The sequence below is a fragment of the Nicotiana tabacum genome, chromosome 3, assembly GCF_000715075.1.
Source record: "Nicotiana tabacum cultivar K326 chromosome 3, ASM71507v2, whole genome shotgun sequence".
In the NCBI taxonomy this organism is placed as follows: Eukaryota; Viridiplantae; Streptophyta; class Magnoliopsida; order Solanales; family Solanaceae; genus Nicotiana; species Nicotiana tabacum.
In genome coordinates, this window is record NC_134082.1 from 127,791,092 (window position 1) to 127,809,003 (window position 17,912).

The 17,912-nt window shown below is 35.4% G+C and overlaps 1 protein-coding gene across 1 annotated transcript; it reads right to left on the bottom strand.

Moving 5' to 3' along the window:
* Positions 1 to 4,966: 4,966 nt before the first annotated feature.
* On the bottom strand, positions 4,967 to 6,260 carry LOC107767576 (allene oxide cyclase, chloroplastic). Its single transcript, XM_016586618.2, has 3 exons — positions 5,901 to 6,260; positions 5,674 to 5,795; positions 4,967 to 5,577 (listed from the first exon to the last, which is right to left on the bottom strand). Exons 1-3 carry the CDS (start codon positions 6,112 to 6,114, stop codon positions 5,176 to 5,178), a joined length of 738 nt encoding a protein of 245 aa, XP_016442104.1. The 5' UTR covers positions 6,115 to 6,260; the 3' UTR covers positions 4,967 to 5,175.
* Positions 6,261 to 17,912: the final 11,652 nt, after the last annotated feature.

The window sequence follows — 17,912 nt, forward strand, 5'->3', positions numbered from 1 at the left end:
CGTTCCTGGTAAAATTCATAGTGGACATTTGACTTCTGAGTATTTGGGTTAGACTTCATCTTTTATGGCCATTTCACCTTTTTACTGAGCTTTTATAGTGCATACACTATTTTTGAAGGGGAAACACAAAAATTGTGAGCCGAAGAGTGGAGACATACCTCTTTCGTTTCGCTGAGTCCCTGTGTGTGGCCTGGGAGGCCCTTCCGTATGTTGAGAAAGTGGTGTGACGACTGTTCTGACGTAGGGCTGATGTCTTTCTCGGTTGAGACGGGGGACCGACTGATCCCTTCAACTATCGTTACGACGATCTTTCCTCGATTCTGCTTGAACTGACATCAGCTGTTAGATCATGCCGTTATGGTCGTCAGCTCTTACCTCGGCGCAATGGGCATTGTAGATTTCTTCCCAAGTGGTGGGAGGGTATTTCATGAGCCTGCTTAATAGTTTTCTGGTTGCTCTCGACCCGTTCCTGCTCAACCTGTTCTGGAAGGTCGCCACCGCCATCCCTTTTGATACATTTGGTAGGCTCATTCTCACCCTGTTAAACTGGGCGAGTAAGTCCATGAGTCCCTCGCTAAGCGATTGCCTAATATCGAATATGTCATTCACCCTAGATTTTGCCTTCTTAGCCCCTGCATAGGCGGTGACAAACTTGTCGACCATTTCCTCGAATGTTGCTATTGACCGCACTGGCAGTTGTGAATACTAGGTTAGGGCTCCCCCTGTTAGGGTTTCGTCGAACTTTTTCAGTAGCACCAATGGTACTTGCTCCTTCGAAAGATCGTTGCCCTTCACCGCTGTAGCGTAGTTGACGATATGATCTTCTAGGTCTGTAGTACCATTGTATATCATCAGGTACGATGGCATTTTGAAGGTTTTGGGAATGGCGTGTGGAGCCACTTCTTCGCTATATGATTGTTCGACGAATCGACCAACGTCTCGTTTTGGTAGTAACTTTGGGGCGCCTGGTATCTTGTCGACCCTTTCTTGGTGTTCTTTTATTTGGTCGCGGAGCACTTTATTTTCGTTTTCCATTTCTTCCATTTTCTTTAGAACCGCTGTGAGTACATCGTTACCTGCATCTAGAGTGGGGTAAGTATTACCTGTTTGAGAAAGGGGCTGCTCGCCAGTAGTTGTTACGATATCTGCTTACACGGTGTTTCCGTTCTCCCTTTGAGTAGGTCTGTCGAGTATATTGTTTAGAGTGCCTGTCAGCCACTCTTCTAGTAGTTTCTTCACTACTGGTGGTGCTTTTTCAGCTGTGGATGTGGAGGCTTCCCTTTCGCGTGAAACCGTCACGCTTTCGTGAGAGGGAAGTGAAATACTTCGCCTGGACGTAACGTTTGGTGTCACATTCTCGTCGTCTCCCCTGCCATCTTCGTTGATGGTGTTCAAATGTTGGTAGTGACGCCTGCTATCGGTTTCGGTCTCGCATCTCCTTTTCTTGCCATCGTTAGTTTGTGCAAATTAAACGTGGAAGAGATGGCTTTTTTTTCTTCCTATGATCTAGAAAGAACTATAGTTTCAACTAAAATCTCCCCACAAACGGTGCCAAATTGTTTGAGAAAATAAATGCTAAACCAATTAGTAATAAGTTAATGTGGTGAATCTCAGTTGAACTTAATAAATCTTAGACCAAATAGATAAAACTCCTGTATAACGAGTAGAGTTTAGGAGTACTAAATAGTGAACTTAATATGCTATGATTGACAAAATATGTAATATCATAAATATGTAATAAATGCAAGAAATGACAAGGGTTATAATGTAAAGGAATTGTCACCCAATGACTGTGTGATTGGGTATTTTCTTTCTCTGACGGCGTGGAAAAGTAAGCAGTTAATATATGTATGGGATCTTGAGATTTATGAATAAAGGTGGAACACCATGTGCTTGGATAAAATGAATAAGACAACTCTTTTGTATATTCTTCTCTCAACTTTACAATATCTCTTAGTTCTCAAAAAGGCAGATCCTCTCTTTCTTCCCTATCTTTTCTTATTTATAAGGGACATTCCCCAAAAACCCTAAAAGTACAACATAAAGAATATCCAAAGGAATATTCTTTAGACTTACTTCTGAATTTAAGTTATCGTTACTGTCCTATCTTAGCTGCCCGCTTTTAGCGTCGGCCTTTATGAGGACGACCTTCAGTCGTTATGTCATGGTCGACCCCGTCTTTTGTCTTGCTAATCCGTTGTCATGGTTACCAAATTTGGACCTATACAATTAGCATACAATATTTTCTCCTAGTTTTTTTTGAGAGCACTCTCTGGGTGTGTTTGATATGAAGGAAAATATTTTCCAATTTTTCCATGTTTGGTTGACTTAAATGTTTTGAAAACATTTTCCTCATAAACTTATTTTCCTCCAATTGGAGGAAAATATTTTTCCCTATCAAGAGAAGGGAAAACATTTTCTAAAACTATTTCTCAATCTTCCCCACTGCTATTCCCCATACCCACCAACCCACCTCCATACACCCAACCCCCGCCCCAACCCCACCTACCCATCCACCCTAAATAAAAATATTATTAATAGTACTTTCTTTTCATGTTACAAAATAAATTTTTTTCCATTTCAACAAATGGGTATTTTTTTCATGATATAAAAATATTTTTTCACTTTAACAAAAAAGTATTTTCTTTTTATTATGTAAGAAGAAGTATTTTCTTCATTTCAACAAAAAATATATTTTCTTTTCATGATGTAAAAAAAGTATTTTTTTTATTTCAACAAATTGAGTATTTTCTTTTCGTGATGTAGAAAAGTATTTTCTTTTATTTCAATAAAATGAACACTTTATTTTCATGTTGTAGAAAAAATACTTTCTTTTTCAACCAAAAAAAGAGTATTTTCTTTTTAGTTATGAAGCACAAATTTCAATGTTATTTTTGCGTAAAATAATAAAGCAATACATTAGTTACTTTGGGTTTATGTGAATTTCTAGAAGAATAATTAAATTCTTGAAGGCAAAGAGTCCTGAAAACGTTCGGTATTTGGAGGGGAGGGAGGGAAGAGGGGAGCAAGGACACATGAGGATTTGGGGGAAGGAGAGTATTACAAAAAAATATTTTCCTAAAAAAGTATTTTCTACTCTCTAACCAAATACTAAAAAATATTTTTCAGAAAAAGTTTTTCACTCACCAACCAAACAAGGAAAAATAAATGATAAAACCACTAATTTTTCATGAAAATATTTTCTAGGAAAAGATTTTTTCATGGAAAACATTGTCCTTAATACCAAACACACCCTCTATATCTTAGACAGCCTATCTAATTTCTCATTCATTCCTCTCCTTTTTCAGCTGTTCAAATTAATTCCTAACGACTAATTTGTTTTCTCTGATTTGTAACTTCATATGATATTTGCATTAGCCAATTTTCGTATCGGACAGTTCGGACTTTGGAGCAAGGGCTGCCCATAGGCTCTAAGTTATCCAATTTGTTCTTAAAAAAATAAGACCTTGAAGTCTTGAACTATAAGTCTATAATAAATACGTCCATCAAGTACATGAACTAGATGATAAGATTAATAAAAGATTAGTTTTAATTGAGGTAAGAAAAATGGAATCCCAACTCCAAACTTATACTACTATATTCTAAAGCATGTGTTAATGAACATAGATTATAAAACAATATACTTAATGTCTGTTACTGATATGAATTATTATTATTATCAATTAAAAAGAAGACAATGCATCAGCAAATCATCTAGGTCTTCGGCACATGGCTGTTTTTGTGTTTCAAAATAAAGGTCGTTGCTGACATACTCCAGCTTTTGTTTGATAATTAGGCCTGAGGAGGGAAAGGAAAGTGGGAGGAAGCACAATGGTGAAACAAAGTTAAAGAAATTAGTAGTATTTGTTTATGATTTGTTTGGATTGGAAAGAATGTGGAAAAGGAAGAAAACCGGGAACTTGTTATTCAGTATTACTCTTTTGACCCACGGTAAAACCGAAAGTAATTTCTTGGAGCAAATAAATGGGTCCAAGGTAACGAATTTCCTCTACATTATTTGCCATGTCATCCTTTTACAAATCCAAACAGGGTTGAACATTTCCCGACATTTTCCTCTTCCCTTCTTCCAAACAAAAGTTCATCGGAAAATTCTAAGCTTTTTTTCTCTTCACTCTTTTTTGGCGTTCCAAAATATTGTTACTGTTAATTTCATAACTTTCAAAATCCAAATTTACTAGAATATTCACATTTTAAAATGAAGTGATTTTTTAAAATCACAACTTGTATATCCTTTAAATCATCACTCATATATTAGTATTAGCTCAATTTAATATCTACAATTCCGCATCCAATTAAACATTTTCTGATAAAATAAAATGGTGAAAGTATATCACGATTTGACGTGAATGTATACATAAAATATCAAGGATAAGTGGCAGAACCATGATTTTCATCAAGGGGGTAACATTTATAAATAAACTCACCAAGAAGTCAAGATGAGACAATGTATAGTATATATACATCTTTTTTTAAAAATTACTCAGCCACACAATATAATTTTCCGACGAATGGACGTCGGTAACACCCTTGGGCAGAGTAAGATATATTGGTCAAGTTGCGATCGCCATAATTGATGTGAGAATTTGTCGTTGAATACAGCTAATATCAAAACATGGAGCACTTTAAACTGAAAACAACTGGAGCTAATGAGCACTACCAGTAGATAAAAATTGAGAAAAACGTGTCATTTTCAAGTTTAGTAGAGCACTAAGACCTCAAAACAAATATGTCCTTGCATTCATAATACAACAACCACCAAATGAAAAAGAACTAACTTATTAACACTATCAGTGTATAATATTTTTTTTTTTTTACTATATTAGAATATTTTACATGTGCAACAAATAATTGTCTTATTTTTCGAGTATTAAATTTTAATCTTTATAAACAATTACTTGTAGTTATTATTTAGTGACCTGATAATATATTTTAAAAAAACTTAAACTCAAGAGAAAAAGATGAACTTACATTGGGGAAAAAAATCCAGTAATGAAGATTGGGCATTACATAATGGAGTACAAAATAGTTAAACAAACTACAATAATTAAGATACCAAAAAGGCAAAATATAAAGGACAATAATTATTTATCCTACAGTTTCATCATTTCCGGAAATGACCCCAAGCGAAGTCGAACTTGCACATCAACACCCCACTCAATTAGTGAAATTTTTCACAGTGGCCCCAGCCTCACAAGCTTTAGCTTCAGGTGCTGGCTCCACCGTCGGCGACGGAGGAACCGCCGTAACCATCAACTCAGACGGCAGATCCGGAATACCCTTCAAGTAAAAAGTGTAAAATAGCTTGAAAGGGAAAATGATTTGCTGCAATTTGACTTGACCGGAAACCCCAGCAAAGATGCCGGATCCACCGGTAACTGCAAGATAAGTGTCCTCGTAAGTCAAGTACGATCCCTGAACGGCGATGTGACCATAATCGCCGAAGTAGAAGCTGTAAATAGCTTCATACCGATCCCCTTTCTTTTCCTCTTCGTGTTTGATCAAAATGCAGAGTCCTGCTGTTATTCCAATTCTCTTCTTTAGGTCTCCGGTATATAGCTGAAATATTATATCAAGGATCAGCATAAGAATAAAATATAAAGAAAAGATTCGTTTTTTTTTTACTCCTTTTGTGAGAACCAAAAAGGAACGTACTTTGTTGCTAAAGGGGACAAGATCTCCAAGGGAATTGACAGACTTTTGGCTCAAGCGAAGATAAGCAGGGCTACCACGGTCACGCTCATTGAGCTCGTAGACACTAAGTTCTTGAACTTTAGCTGAAATCAACAAAAAAAATAAAAACGCAAGAAATTTTGAGTATGTATCATAGATTGCACATAAGGTGATTGATATTATGTGATACAGAAGTTAAATGTTCTTACTTGTAGTGGAATCAGTTGAGCTGCTCTGACTCTTGCAGTAAAATGACTTGGAGCTAGTGGAGGTGCTGAGTTTAAGAGATTGGGAAATTAGGGGGTTAGGGAGTTTAAAAGGTCTGATCTTTTGAGAAGCAGTAGTAGTTGGAAAGCTAGAGGTTAGCTTAGCAGAGGAAGAAATTGTTCTAAGAGCAGCAGAGGCTGAGGAGGCAGTGGCCATAGCTGCTGAGGAATGAACTTGCAAATGTGTTGGTTTTTTTAGTGGAAAATAAATTACTAGAAAGAAAGTTGGATTGTTGAACGAGGTTGTTGAGGCTTGATGATATGAAAGGTGGTGAAAGTGGTTAATTATATAGTGCTGAGGGGTCCAAATTCCATGTGTGGAAAATGGGAATATCATAAAATTATTGTAAGATCTCTGATTTATGGTTTGATGGACGGCGTAGGATGTAGGATGTGATAATGGGAAGTTGTGTGTGGAGACTGAATAAACATTGCCAATTTGAGAAATGGTGTCTCCACGTGGTTTTTTGTACTTGGTGGTCTGTGCCGCTTTGGATTAGCCAACGGGGAAACTCGCTTTGTGACTTTGACCTTAGTCTTCCTGTCCTAAAGTTGTGAGTTCTAGCCTTTCTAGGAATCCACCTCTCTCACTATAGATGAGATATACTACGTAGTTATGTGTTTCTCCGTCCAATTCTTTTAAACGTGCTGTTTCTTCTTCTTTTGCTTTTTTTTCTTCTTCAACCTCTTTCGAACCAAATGAAAAATATGATTAGGTGAGGAATAGATAAAGTTCTTTCGAACCTCTTTCACATATAATCGATTCCAAATTGTTCGGCAATGAGATATAGTTACCGTTATCCATAGAAGCTCATACTTTCAATTCATATCAGTATGCTTTTAGGGTTTTTGATATGATTTTCTTATCATATTTGAGTTTTACTTTTCTCGTAAAGGAAAATCAAAGTATTACTTTAATTATTTTTACTTTTCCTAAAAAGAAAGTATAGATCTCTTCTGTATTTGACAGATTCATTTTTTGGAGAAAAAAATTGTGATCTCTATAAATTAAGGATGTCCCCCTCACATAAAAACAAAAAAAAGAAAGAAATACCATCCACAATATAGTTATAATTTACTTGTAAAATAGTACATTTGAATTTATAGCATGGTTTATAGACGAGCGAATCGATTCGACCCAAAAATAATACTTAAATGAGAAAAAAAGCAAGATGCCAAATGAAATTAAGGAAGATAACAAGCCTGAGAACTTAGCCTTTCCGATAACAAGAATGAATGCAATGTTCAAGTGTTAAAATTGCGCGTAATAAGACAATAGATTATAGTTTTTTGTGTACAGAATATTTCGTATCTGCAATGGATGTCAATACTTTTCTTTATGGCCTTATTCAGGGAGACAAGATCCTCAAATCAAGCACCTCTTGATGAGAATAAAATCATTATTGATGGGTGCATAACGGCTGACTATAAATGCAAATATTCTCTATAGACAACTGCCCATTGACTGTTACCCGATGACAATGCTTTGAAACTTTGTTTCCGGCTACTTTGTCTTCGGGACTTGTTCAGCACTACCTTGCAGTCGGTGCCAACTATTTGCTGACTCACATCCCACCTGTATTTAGTTCCACGTGTCACTCCGTCGTTCGCCCAACTGTCATTCACCAATTTTACCTTATATAGTCCTTAAGAGAGTTTTATTTAGGGAAGATTTTTCTTTCCATAGCTCTTTATATTTTTATATTAGTTTTCTCATATGCATGTCAATTGATCAAAACCTTATTATAGTATATTTTGCGTTTTTAGTATAATTATCTTTGTCATCTCATTTATCGTCACCAAGGTTTGGTTTATTTGCTTCCACATGACGCCTTGTTATTTTTTATCCCAACAAATGATGTCAAAGCCAATGGTTTAGAGCTAATGGGTGAAGACATATTCAAGCCGGATGCAGATCAAGCAACCCAATTTGACGATACTGAAGATTTTTATCCAAAAAAATACTCGGAATACTTCGTGTGGAGATAATGTTCAACCATATTTTCAAGAATCCTGTTGTTGAATATACAAAGTAAAAACCATTTTTAACCCATGCTTATGGGCTCCAATTTTAAACTCATGCTTACTTTTAATGCATGAGCTCCACTTTTAACTTTGTTCATTTTTGACGTAGGGCTCTAATACTTTTAACCCCATACTCTAAGAACCTCTCAAGGCTTATGTATCATATGAATACTGGAAATGCATAGAGGCTATGCCTTTTGCTAAGACAGGATACTAAGATTTAGGACACCATTGCAAGGGAAGTGAGCAGAGCTATTTTCCCAACATATATGATCCCATTTGGTTGAAGTTTGAGTATATTCAATATATATTCATGTTAAGTCAACAAGATTAAAGGGGTCTTCTATAGCAGTGATTTCGAGATTATTGGCCATACTCAATGTGATCAACTTGCTAAATTTTGTGGATTCTGGAGCTATAGCAGCAATGTTTGTTATTCCCCCCATTTCAAAAAAATTGTCTTAGTTTGACTTGGCACAAACTTTAACAAAGAAAAGTAGACTTTTAAGATATGTGGTCTTAAATAAGCCATAACATTTGTGTGACTGGAAAACTTTTGAAACTTGTGTGTATTGGTGGAAAAAAGGTATTACACGTGGAATGTTAGTATGCTGACGAAGCATAACGCGTGGAGCAGTGATATAGCGACAAGTAGCATTCTCAATGAATAGAATTAATTGAACGAGGAAGGCACAGGAAAAATACCCACAAGACAGTACAGAGAAGAGAACCAGACCTGCCAGTTGTCAAAGAAGAGGCGAGGACGTAATGAATAAAGATAAAAAAGAAGAGAAGATACATGAACCAGAAGTAAATAAGGAAGGGGAATCAGAACAATTATAAAGCATTTATAGAAATAAATATGTCAGTTACGGCTATTTGTAATAATGGGCAATCAATACAATTGATGGCCATAATAAATTTAAATTATGTGAGAAAACCGTTATGATTGTACACTCCTATATAAGGATACATAATTTTATTTGTAAGGACAAATTCCAACTACTATTGAAATATATTTTATACTTCTCTACTTTATCAAAGCTTTCAGCCTTGATTTTAGGTATTGAATGTCGTTTCATTCTTTATTTCTCTTTGTCAATTTTCTCTATCGTTTTTATTATTTTCCTAAATATTATTGTGAAAATGAAGTAAAACTTGGTCATCAGTAACCCATTTTCTTCTAAATATAGACTTTGACAGAAAAATCTACTTTTTGGTTAAACAAATTGGTTCCGCTGCCGGGATACTAATAATCTTTTCACTTTCTAAATTCTTTTTCTGACAACCGGTTATGTCAACTGTTAACGATAATAACTAGTTGAACCCACAAGAGGGAGCAACTCCACCACTCCTCTCTCCACAAGGATATCCTAACAGTCCCGTGAGAGGTCACCTGAAAAATCTACGTCACACGTGAATGATCAACAAGGGGACGAACAGACTGTCGAACAAGACCCTTTGAAAAATTGATTGCAAAACACGTGAATATTGCTCTTCAAGCCTTTGTTATGGGATTTCCAACTATGCCACAAAATCCTCCACCAGCCAATACCGCAACCCTAGAAAACCCACGCTCGGGGTTCGACAATTCTGGGAGTGTAGGAACTCCCAATAAATCTCGTGATGGAAGGTTAGGTACACCAAATAATTCTGATTTACAAAGTTTGGTACTAACTTTGCAGAAACAGTTGAAAGAGCAAAATGATCGCATAGATCAAATACCTGGTATACTCCCCGTGATTAAAGAGGTAGAATTGATAAATATTCACAACATCTTTGGAAGCCAAGTGCAATACCTTTGCCGATTCCTAAAAAGTTTAAAATGCTTGATATTCCAAAATATGATGGAACAACTGACTCTTGAGATCACGTAACCGCTTTCACAACTGGTGTGAAGGGCAATGATTTAGCCAAGTCGGAAATCGAATCAGTTTTGGTTAAAAAATTTGGTAAACACTCACGAAAGGAGAATTAACGTGGTATTCTCTTTTACCTAAAAACTCAATTGATTCTTTTGTTGAGCTTGCAGATTTTTTCATAAAAGCACATTCGGGAGCTCAGAAAGATGAAAAAAGGATGGAAGACATCTTTAAGGTAAAACAAGGAAACACATAATTACTTAGGGAGTTTGTGGATAGATTCTAACGGGAGAGGATGATGTTACCACGATTAACTAACAACTGGGCATCCATGGCATTGGCGAGCAATCTAAACGAGAAAAGTTTAGAAGTCACGAGGAGACTGAAGGAAAGTTTGCGAGAATTTTCAGCAACAACTTGGAATGATGTGTACAACAGATACAACACGAAGCTATGGATAGAAGAAGATACGGTTGCACAGCCAAGGATTGATGAAAGAGCAGGATCGAGACATTCAGAATTAGAAAAAAAGATCAGAAAAAATAGGTATGAGCCTTACATGAGTCCTGCAGGTCGAGATTCTCGGCCAAAACAAGAAAACATATGATCTGAATCGAGATCATGGCAAAATGATGCGAGTTCTTCATCTAGATTCAGAAAGGAACGGGATGCACGAGGCAACGACTCCAATACACATGCGAGGGTCGGAGATTAAAATTTTAATGTCAGTACCTCCGAGTTGGTAGCTATTTTAAGAGGTATGGGAGATAAGGTGATATGGCCTAAAGAAATGAGATCAGACCCGAGCAAAAGAAATCTAGTTTTCTAGTGTGAATTTCACAACAATCATGGCCATAGAACAATAGATTGTAGGTTACTACAGGGAGAAGTCGAGCATTTGTTGAAACAAGGTTATTTAACTGATCCGTTCAACGAGAAAGGTAGACAATCATATATGAAGAACATACAAGAACCTAAGGGAGTATTATGGGCCGGGCCCAGCCCAGGATCGGCCCGGTACCGCTAGCAAACGGGACGGTCCCTACCGGTCCTAAAAGACCAATGTGGGATGGTCCTCACCAAATAGCCCGCGAGCCCGGGACCGGCAGGCGGGCCTAGGCCGGTTCAACCGGGCAAAACGGGCCCAACGACTATTTTTAATTTTTTTTTTAAAAAAAAGGCCAACAATTTGAAATTTAAGAAGTAGCCGTTGGCCTGCAATTTTAGCCGTTTGGCTTTTTAAAAAATAGTCATTTGGCCCCCAAACTTTATTTTAATCCCAAACTTTTTATAATTACACTTTTTTCCTATTCTCAACTATAAATACCGCCTCATTCTTTCATTTGTACTCACAAATTCATCAATCTCTCTCAATCTCTCTCTAATTTTCTTCTATAATTGCTTACTTTATTATTGCAATTTCATGAAAAATTATGAAGTTGGTGAATTGAAGTATTCAAGTCTTCAACGATATTCAATTTTCAAGAAGTTGTTCGTCAGTTCGGTAAACTCGTTCCAACTCTTAAGTTTTAATATTATAGTTTTATTTGTTTTAGTTAGTATAATTATAATTAATATGGACTTTTCTTTGAAAAAATATTTGGTGGTAAGGGTAAGGGAAAATCTAAAATTGGTGAATCTAGTCGCCAAGCTACTACTCTTCCCCTGGCTCCCCGACCCAGACCTGTTACCCCTCCTCCTCCACCTGTTATTATTGATAGTGATAACCCTTGTTTTCAATTTTCCGATAGTCAATTTTGTCATGATGTTGCACCAGGTCAATAATTAAATGATAAAATTATGAATGCTCTTTATCCTAATCAAACTATCTTTGAAAATAATGAGAAAAATGATGATTTAGATGAAACGCAACCGGATTTGGATGATACACCTACTAGTCATGTTAATAACCCAACTGATAATAATCCAAATGATGCCCCACCTGACCCTCCTGTAGTAACCCCTACTTTTAATAGACACTCTTCTAAACGAACCGAAACAACTCTTGTTTGACACTTTTTTACTCAACTAAGAGAACAAAATAAGGCTAAGTGTAAAACTTGTGGGTCTTTGATGGCTCATAAATATACTAGAGACTGTAGCGGTACGAGTACTTTTACTAGACACATAAAGAAACACTCTAGAGATAAAGGTAGATATTTACAAATGAAAGCTGCGCAAGAGGGTACAAGTTTAGATACTGAGGTTAACCTTAGTACAAGGTCAAATCTAGTTCAACCGAGAATTAATACTGTTAGCGATGACATTTTATATTATGATCCAAATAAAGATCGTGAAGAATTGGCAAAAATGGTTACTGTTATGTGCTTACCCTATAGTTTTCCTTCTAACCCTCACTTTGTGCGTTATATTAAAAGAGTTTTTAATCCTACTTATAAAGGATGGCCTCGTGCAACCGTAAAGAGCGATATTTATAAATATAAACATGAATATGAACAATATTTGCGCTATTTATTTACTCATATAGATTGTCGCATTGCTATTACTACTGATATTGGTAGAAGTGGTAATGACTGTGATTATCTAACTGTTACAAGTCATTGGATAGATGAGGAGTGGATAATGCAAAAGCGCATTATTGCTTATAGAATAATTAATTCACGCCACACAGGTAAGTTTATTGCTAATACAGTTGCAGATATTTGTAGATATTTTTGCATTAGAAATAAAATAATGTCGGTTTCAATGGATAATGCTTCTAGTAACACTAATGATATAGGCTTGTGTACAACTACACTAAATCCTGCATTTAGTAATATTTTTCATGTTAGATGTATTTGTCATATTTACCATTTAATTGTTGGTGATGGTATGAAAATTTTAAATGTGAAGATTGAAAAGGTTAAAATGGATCTTAATTGGCTTTTTTATTCAAACCGTAGAAGTAGACTTAGAGAATATTTTAAAAAATGTGATGAATTTGGCCTTAGAGAAAGAAAGGTTCCTAAACCTTGTCCGACTAGATGGAATTACATGTATGAAAGTTTAGTTGTTGCATATGAATATAGAAACCCAATAAACGCAACGTATAATGCTCGTGTTGGTGGTGGTGATGATGATGAGCACCTTACAAATCAGGATTGGACTAGTGTTAAATTGCTTGTAGACTTTTTAGAACAATTTCATGTTGCTACAAATGAATTGTCTGGACAATATTATCCTACTATTTCTAACTGTTTAGTTTATATTACAGCACTTGCAGATTTGTTTACTCAATTTTTAGAGGGTGGAGTAATTTATCAACTTGCTATTAATTCTATGAAAAATAAGTTTAAAAAATATTTTTTCCCTATCCCCCTATTTTTGGTGTTGCTGCCATGTTAAATCCTACAATGAAATTAGGAGGTCCTCACTTTTGGTACACAAAAATTTATAACGCTTTATCACTTTCAGCTGAGGAATTTGCTACACTTGGAGATGCAAAAGTCTCAATTAAAATAAATGCTCAAATAATTTATAATGCTTATCAACTTGCCTTAGATCATGCTAGACCAAATGTTCCAACTCCTACTTCGTCTAGTTCGCAATCATCTAAAAGAACTGCGGGCCTAAAAGTCCTTAGTTCTTGGACGGAGTTCAGGGGTTCTCAAGGTGATAATATTGGTGATAGTTCACAACTAAATGAGCTTCAAGTTTATTTGTCGCAGGGACTTGAATCAAAGCATCCCGACGGCTCCTTCGATGTTTTGGAATGGTGGAAGGACAAACAAAAACATTATACGGTTCTCTCAAGGATAACTCGAGATATTTTAAGTGTTCAAGCTTCAACAGTGGCATCAGACAACGCTTTTAGTCAAGCGAGGCTTCAAATCGGTGATCATAGGGTGTCTATGAGGGAGAGCTTGGAAAAATCAGTACTCTTCAGAGATTGGATCCGTTCGGAGAGAAGAAATTTTGGACTTGCAGAATCACAACTGGAGATAGACGAAGCTTATGAAGAAATGCTAGCGGAACTTGCACAGGATGCTGCTTCGCCCGGAAGCGGTAGTGAACAAGCTTCTTTTCCACCACCACAAACGGAAATTCCTCAAGACCTTGAAGGATTTATGAGATTTGTTAGAGATAATACATAGACTAATATGTAACTTGTATTTTGGCACATCTTCCTTAGTTTTTTTCCTTTTAATGGTGGTATTAGTACCTTGTTGTGCTCATTCCATTGGGGGGAGGAAGACTAAGAAAGATATTGCCATTCTTTGTTAATGTCGTAATAGTAAAATATATAAGACATTCCCTTGAATATTTCTTTGCAATTTATTTTGTGTTTAAATTTGATATAGTATATATATTATATATCTAATACATATAAACTATATATATATATCTAATACATATAAACTACATATATATCTAATATATACATTTTTCGGGTAATAAAGACAACTTTAATAAAGTAACGGGCCCCTCCATTATTGAAGGGAATCTACTTTTCTAAAATAGTTTGTCCGGTTGTAATTATATAGAATTTTTCTTTTTATCTTGTCTGCCATCATTGTAATTTTTTTGTCGGCCAATTACTGTTTTAGTTTTGTTTGTTTTTTATATAGATCCATTATATAAGGATTTTCATTTCCTTTGGAGAAGCAGACATTAGCCAACGCTCTGACTTCTCTCTAGATTCTCTCTCTACTTTTGTAAAAGCTTTGTAATATTTTAAGTTTTGAAATAAAAATCAAAAAGGTCACTTGGCCACAAAACATGCGGTCTCTGGTACTATTCTACCCCCTCCTCCTATATTTGCAATACTGTTAGCCTAAATGATAGGCTAAACATGTAAGTGTTAGACTTAGTATTTGAGGGTTTTTACTAAGCATATTTTTGTAGCTAGGAGTTTACTGTGTCACCCCGATGAGGTTATGGGTTAAGAACTGTATAGACTAGGCAGTTACCAATTTCTACAGTAAACTTTGGTTAGGCCAACCTAACCGGTGGTACTCAGTTGGACCCGTTTAGGCAAAGTGGTCGTTGAAGGGTTATGAGGAGCACCATGGTTTAAGGTTTACTTAGAGGTTAGTAGCTAGCCAGGGCTGAAGTTTTTGTAATCTATTTCCCGAACCTCATTCAGAAGAGATCTCATACCCCATGGTATCAGAGCCATGTTAATAATGAACCTTAGAAGCTAAGTTTAATACTATTTTCTTAATGAATATCATTAGGAAGAAGACTACTGTTAAAATAGTAGAAAAGAGGAATATGAATTACCCCAACAATTAGACCTGCTTAATAAGTGGACTATACCATTAGTCAAACCTAAAGTAATATACCAGTTAGGTACCTTTGAAAGAATAGGTTTAAAACAAGTAGTTAAAACTACTGAAGAGACTATCACTGTAGATAGTGACCATGCTACATTCAGATTATTATCTGAAAGTGATTTAGCCCCTTATAGGGATTCGCATAGATTCATACATATAGGCTTAATACAAGTTACTTTTAAGCCACTGACTTTAAGAGGCTTACCTGAAAGCTTTATAGTAGCTCTCAGAGATGGCAGAAACCAGAACTGGAAAAAGTCTCTTATAGGGACTGTGCAAACTAGTTTGGCCTATGGCCCTGTTTATTTTAATGCTTATCCCAATCTGTAGATTTCTCTTAATGATGAGAACTCTTTAAATGCTTTAATACTTAGCATTAAATTACATGGTTATGATTATTTGCCTGGTACAGAAGTCATATGTATAGGATTTATTTTTCATTTCAAGCCTTTATATACATTGAACCCTATGTGCAAAATCATGGATTTCAAAAATGAAACCATTCTTATAGAAACCAACTTTGGTAAATCCAAAGTAATCACCAGAAGACCTATCAAATGGGATGAAAATTGATTTTCCTAAGGAATGGGTCATAGAGGAAGCAGTTGCCCCTCGAAACACTAATAATACTGAGGTTACAGAAATAGAACAAACCTCAGATGACACTGTTAAAATCAGGTTCAATAAACCCGTACAAACTGATAATATCAGTTTATCATCTAGGCTAACTAAATCAAATTCTTCGTATATTTCTCCAATTGATTATGTGGTAGATTTTCCATCTAGAGCATCTACATCTCAAATTAGAGAAAGCAATAGAATTAATGACATCAACATCAATAGTGATAATATCGTCAAGGTTAATACAGATCTTGAACCTACTGCATCCAAAATGGATTTTCAAATGGTGTTAATAATGGTTGAAAACCAAATAGATTTTAGTCCGGATTCACCTACAAGAAAAATAATTTTAGAAGAATTTCTAAAACCCAGTTGGGCTGTTTTTAGAAAATGGTTTCATGAAAACATGACTAGTGAATTGGTACAATTTTTTAGAAATGATTTTTATGAGGATATTAGCAAGAAAAATAAGATTATTACTTTTGTTCCTTGGTTTATGTCTAATCATGTTTATAACTATGTTTCTGTGTTAGAAAGATATTATACGCTCACTAATGAAAATATTGTCAATTCTATTTTCCCACCTCAACAATCTTTTCATATAGGGGAAAAAGACAAGATTATATATTGCACTGCCTTTTCAAAAATATTTGAAAATGATGTTGCTGCTATAACTGCCAAGAATTTGAATACCATGCTCACTCAAAATAACTATATTAATATGTATGTTAGTATTCTGGGCGAACAGGTTAATAAAATTCATGAGAAATTGGACAAGTTTATAGCTGAAGTCCAAAAGATTCAACAGAAGGATACTAAAGGTAAAGAGCAAATCGCTACTACAAGTATCCAACCACCTCCTGAGGTAAAAGACTTTAAATTGAGAAGTCTTGATGACATTGAGGAACTTCTAGTTCAGAAGTTGGGTGAATTTAGAGCCAACCCTCTAAGCTTAGAGCATGCGGCTAATAGCAATCTAAAGGTAGACGATGAGATTAATAAAATCTCTGAAAAATATATTTGCAAACCATACCAAAGAATATTTTACTATCCTAGACCAACCCCCCAAGATGTCCTAATAGAAGAACATGATAATGACCACTACCACCAAGGTTACAGTGGGTCAGATATCTACGAATGCAATATAGATGGTCTTGCTGAAAGACAGATCTATACGACAGTACATAGAATGCTTATGTAGAGTACTATCTATAAGGTTAATAAAAATACAGATAGGGCAATTACAGAAATAATTATTGCCGGATTTACTGGTCAACTGAAAGGCTGGTGGGATAATTATCTCACTCATGACCAACGTTTCCTTCAGCTTTGCAAGGAAATCTTCAATTTCATCAATGTTAATTTCTGTGCTTGGACTGCTTTGAGCTTCTCCTGCTGCACTACCTTCTTCATGTGAAGTATCACCGATAGAGGTCATCAATATATCGTCGCTGATTTGTGTTCCAAAACACCAAACAATTTCCCTTGCTGATTTGATTGGAGTAATTTACTCCAGAATTTATTATAAAAAATTCTGTGAAGACAAGGAATTTCTTCGCTGGTATAACCAATTTGCACATCCCATTTCATTATCCAAGGGATAGAGAATTCTATAAAAAAATACATGGCAGCAATGCCATCGTAAAAGATATTATCTTTTTGTAGAGAAATAATTTTGGGAGATATGTCTGCCTATTGAGTATATAAACTCTTAAATAAGGGAGGAAGTATTTCTAATAACGGACCGTATAATTTCCACCATTTGAAGAACCAATTAGGGTAATGAATCAATTTTCTTTTTGCATAACTCCAAATAATCGGAGTTCATCTGACAAGGCCGAGCCTTGGTTGGGATATTATCCTCAGAAAAGTCTTCTTCATAGGGAAGACTTATGATATGCTTTTTCCTACTCCAAAATTGTTTTGGATGGTCACCATAGATAGAAGTAGAAAGATGGTTTTTAAGAAAATTAATTTTTTCTACCAATTTAGGATTTTTTAAATCTTGTTCAATAGTAATGGAACAAATCTCATTTTACAAAAATTCAATTTGATTGATTTTTGAAGAAATTTTCTTAGAAATAATTTCATTTAGAAATCTTTGGATTGGTTGAGTTATAAACTCAAAAGTAAAACTACTTCCATTATAGATACCAGTAAAACTTTTTGTA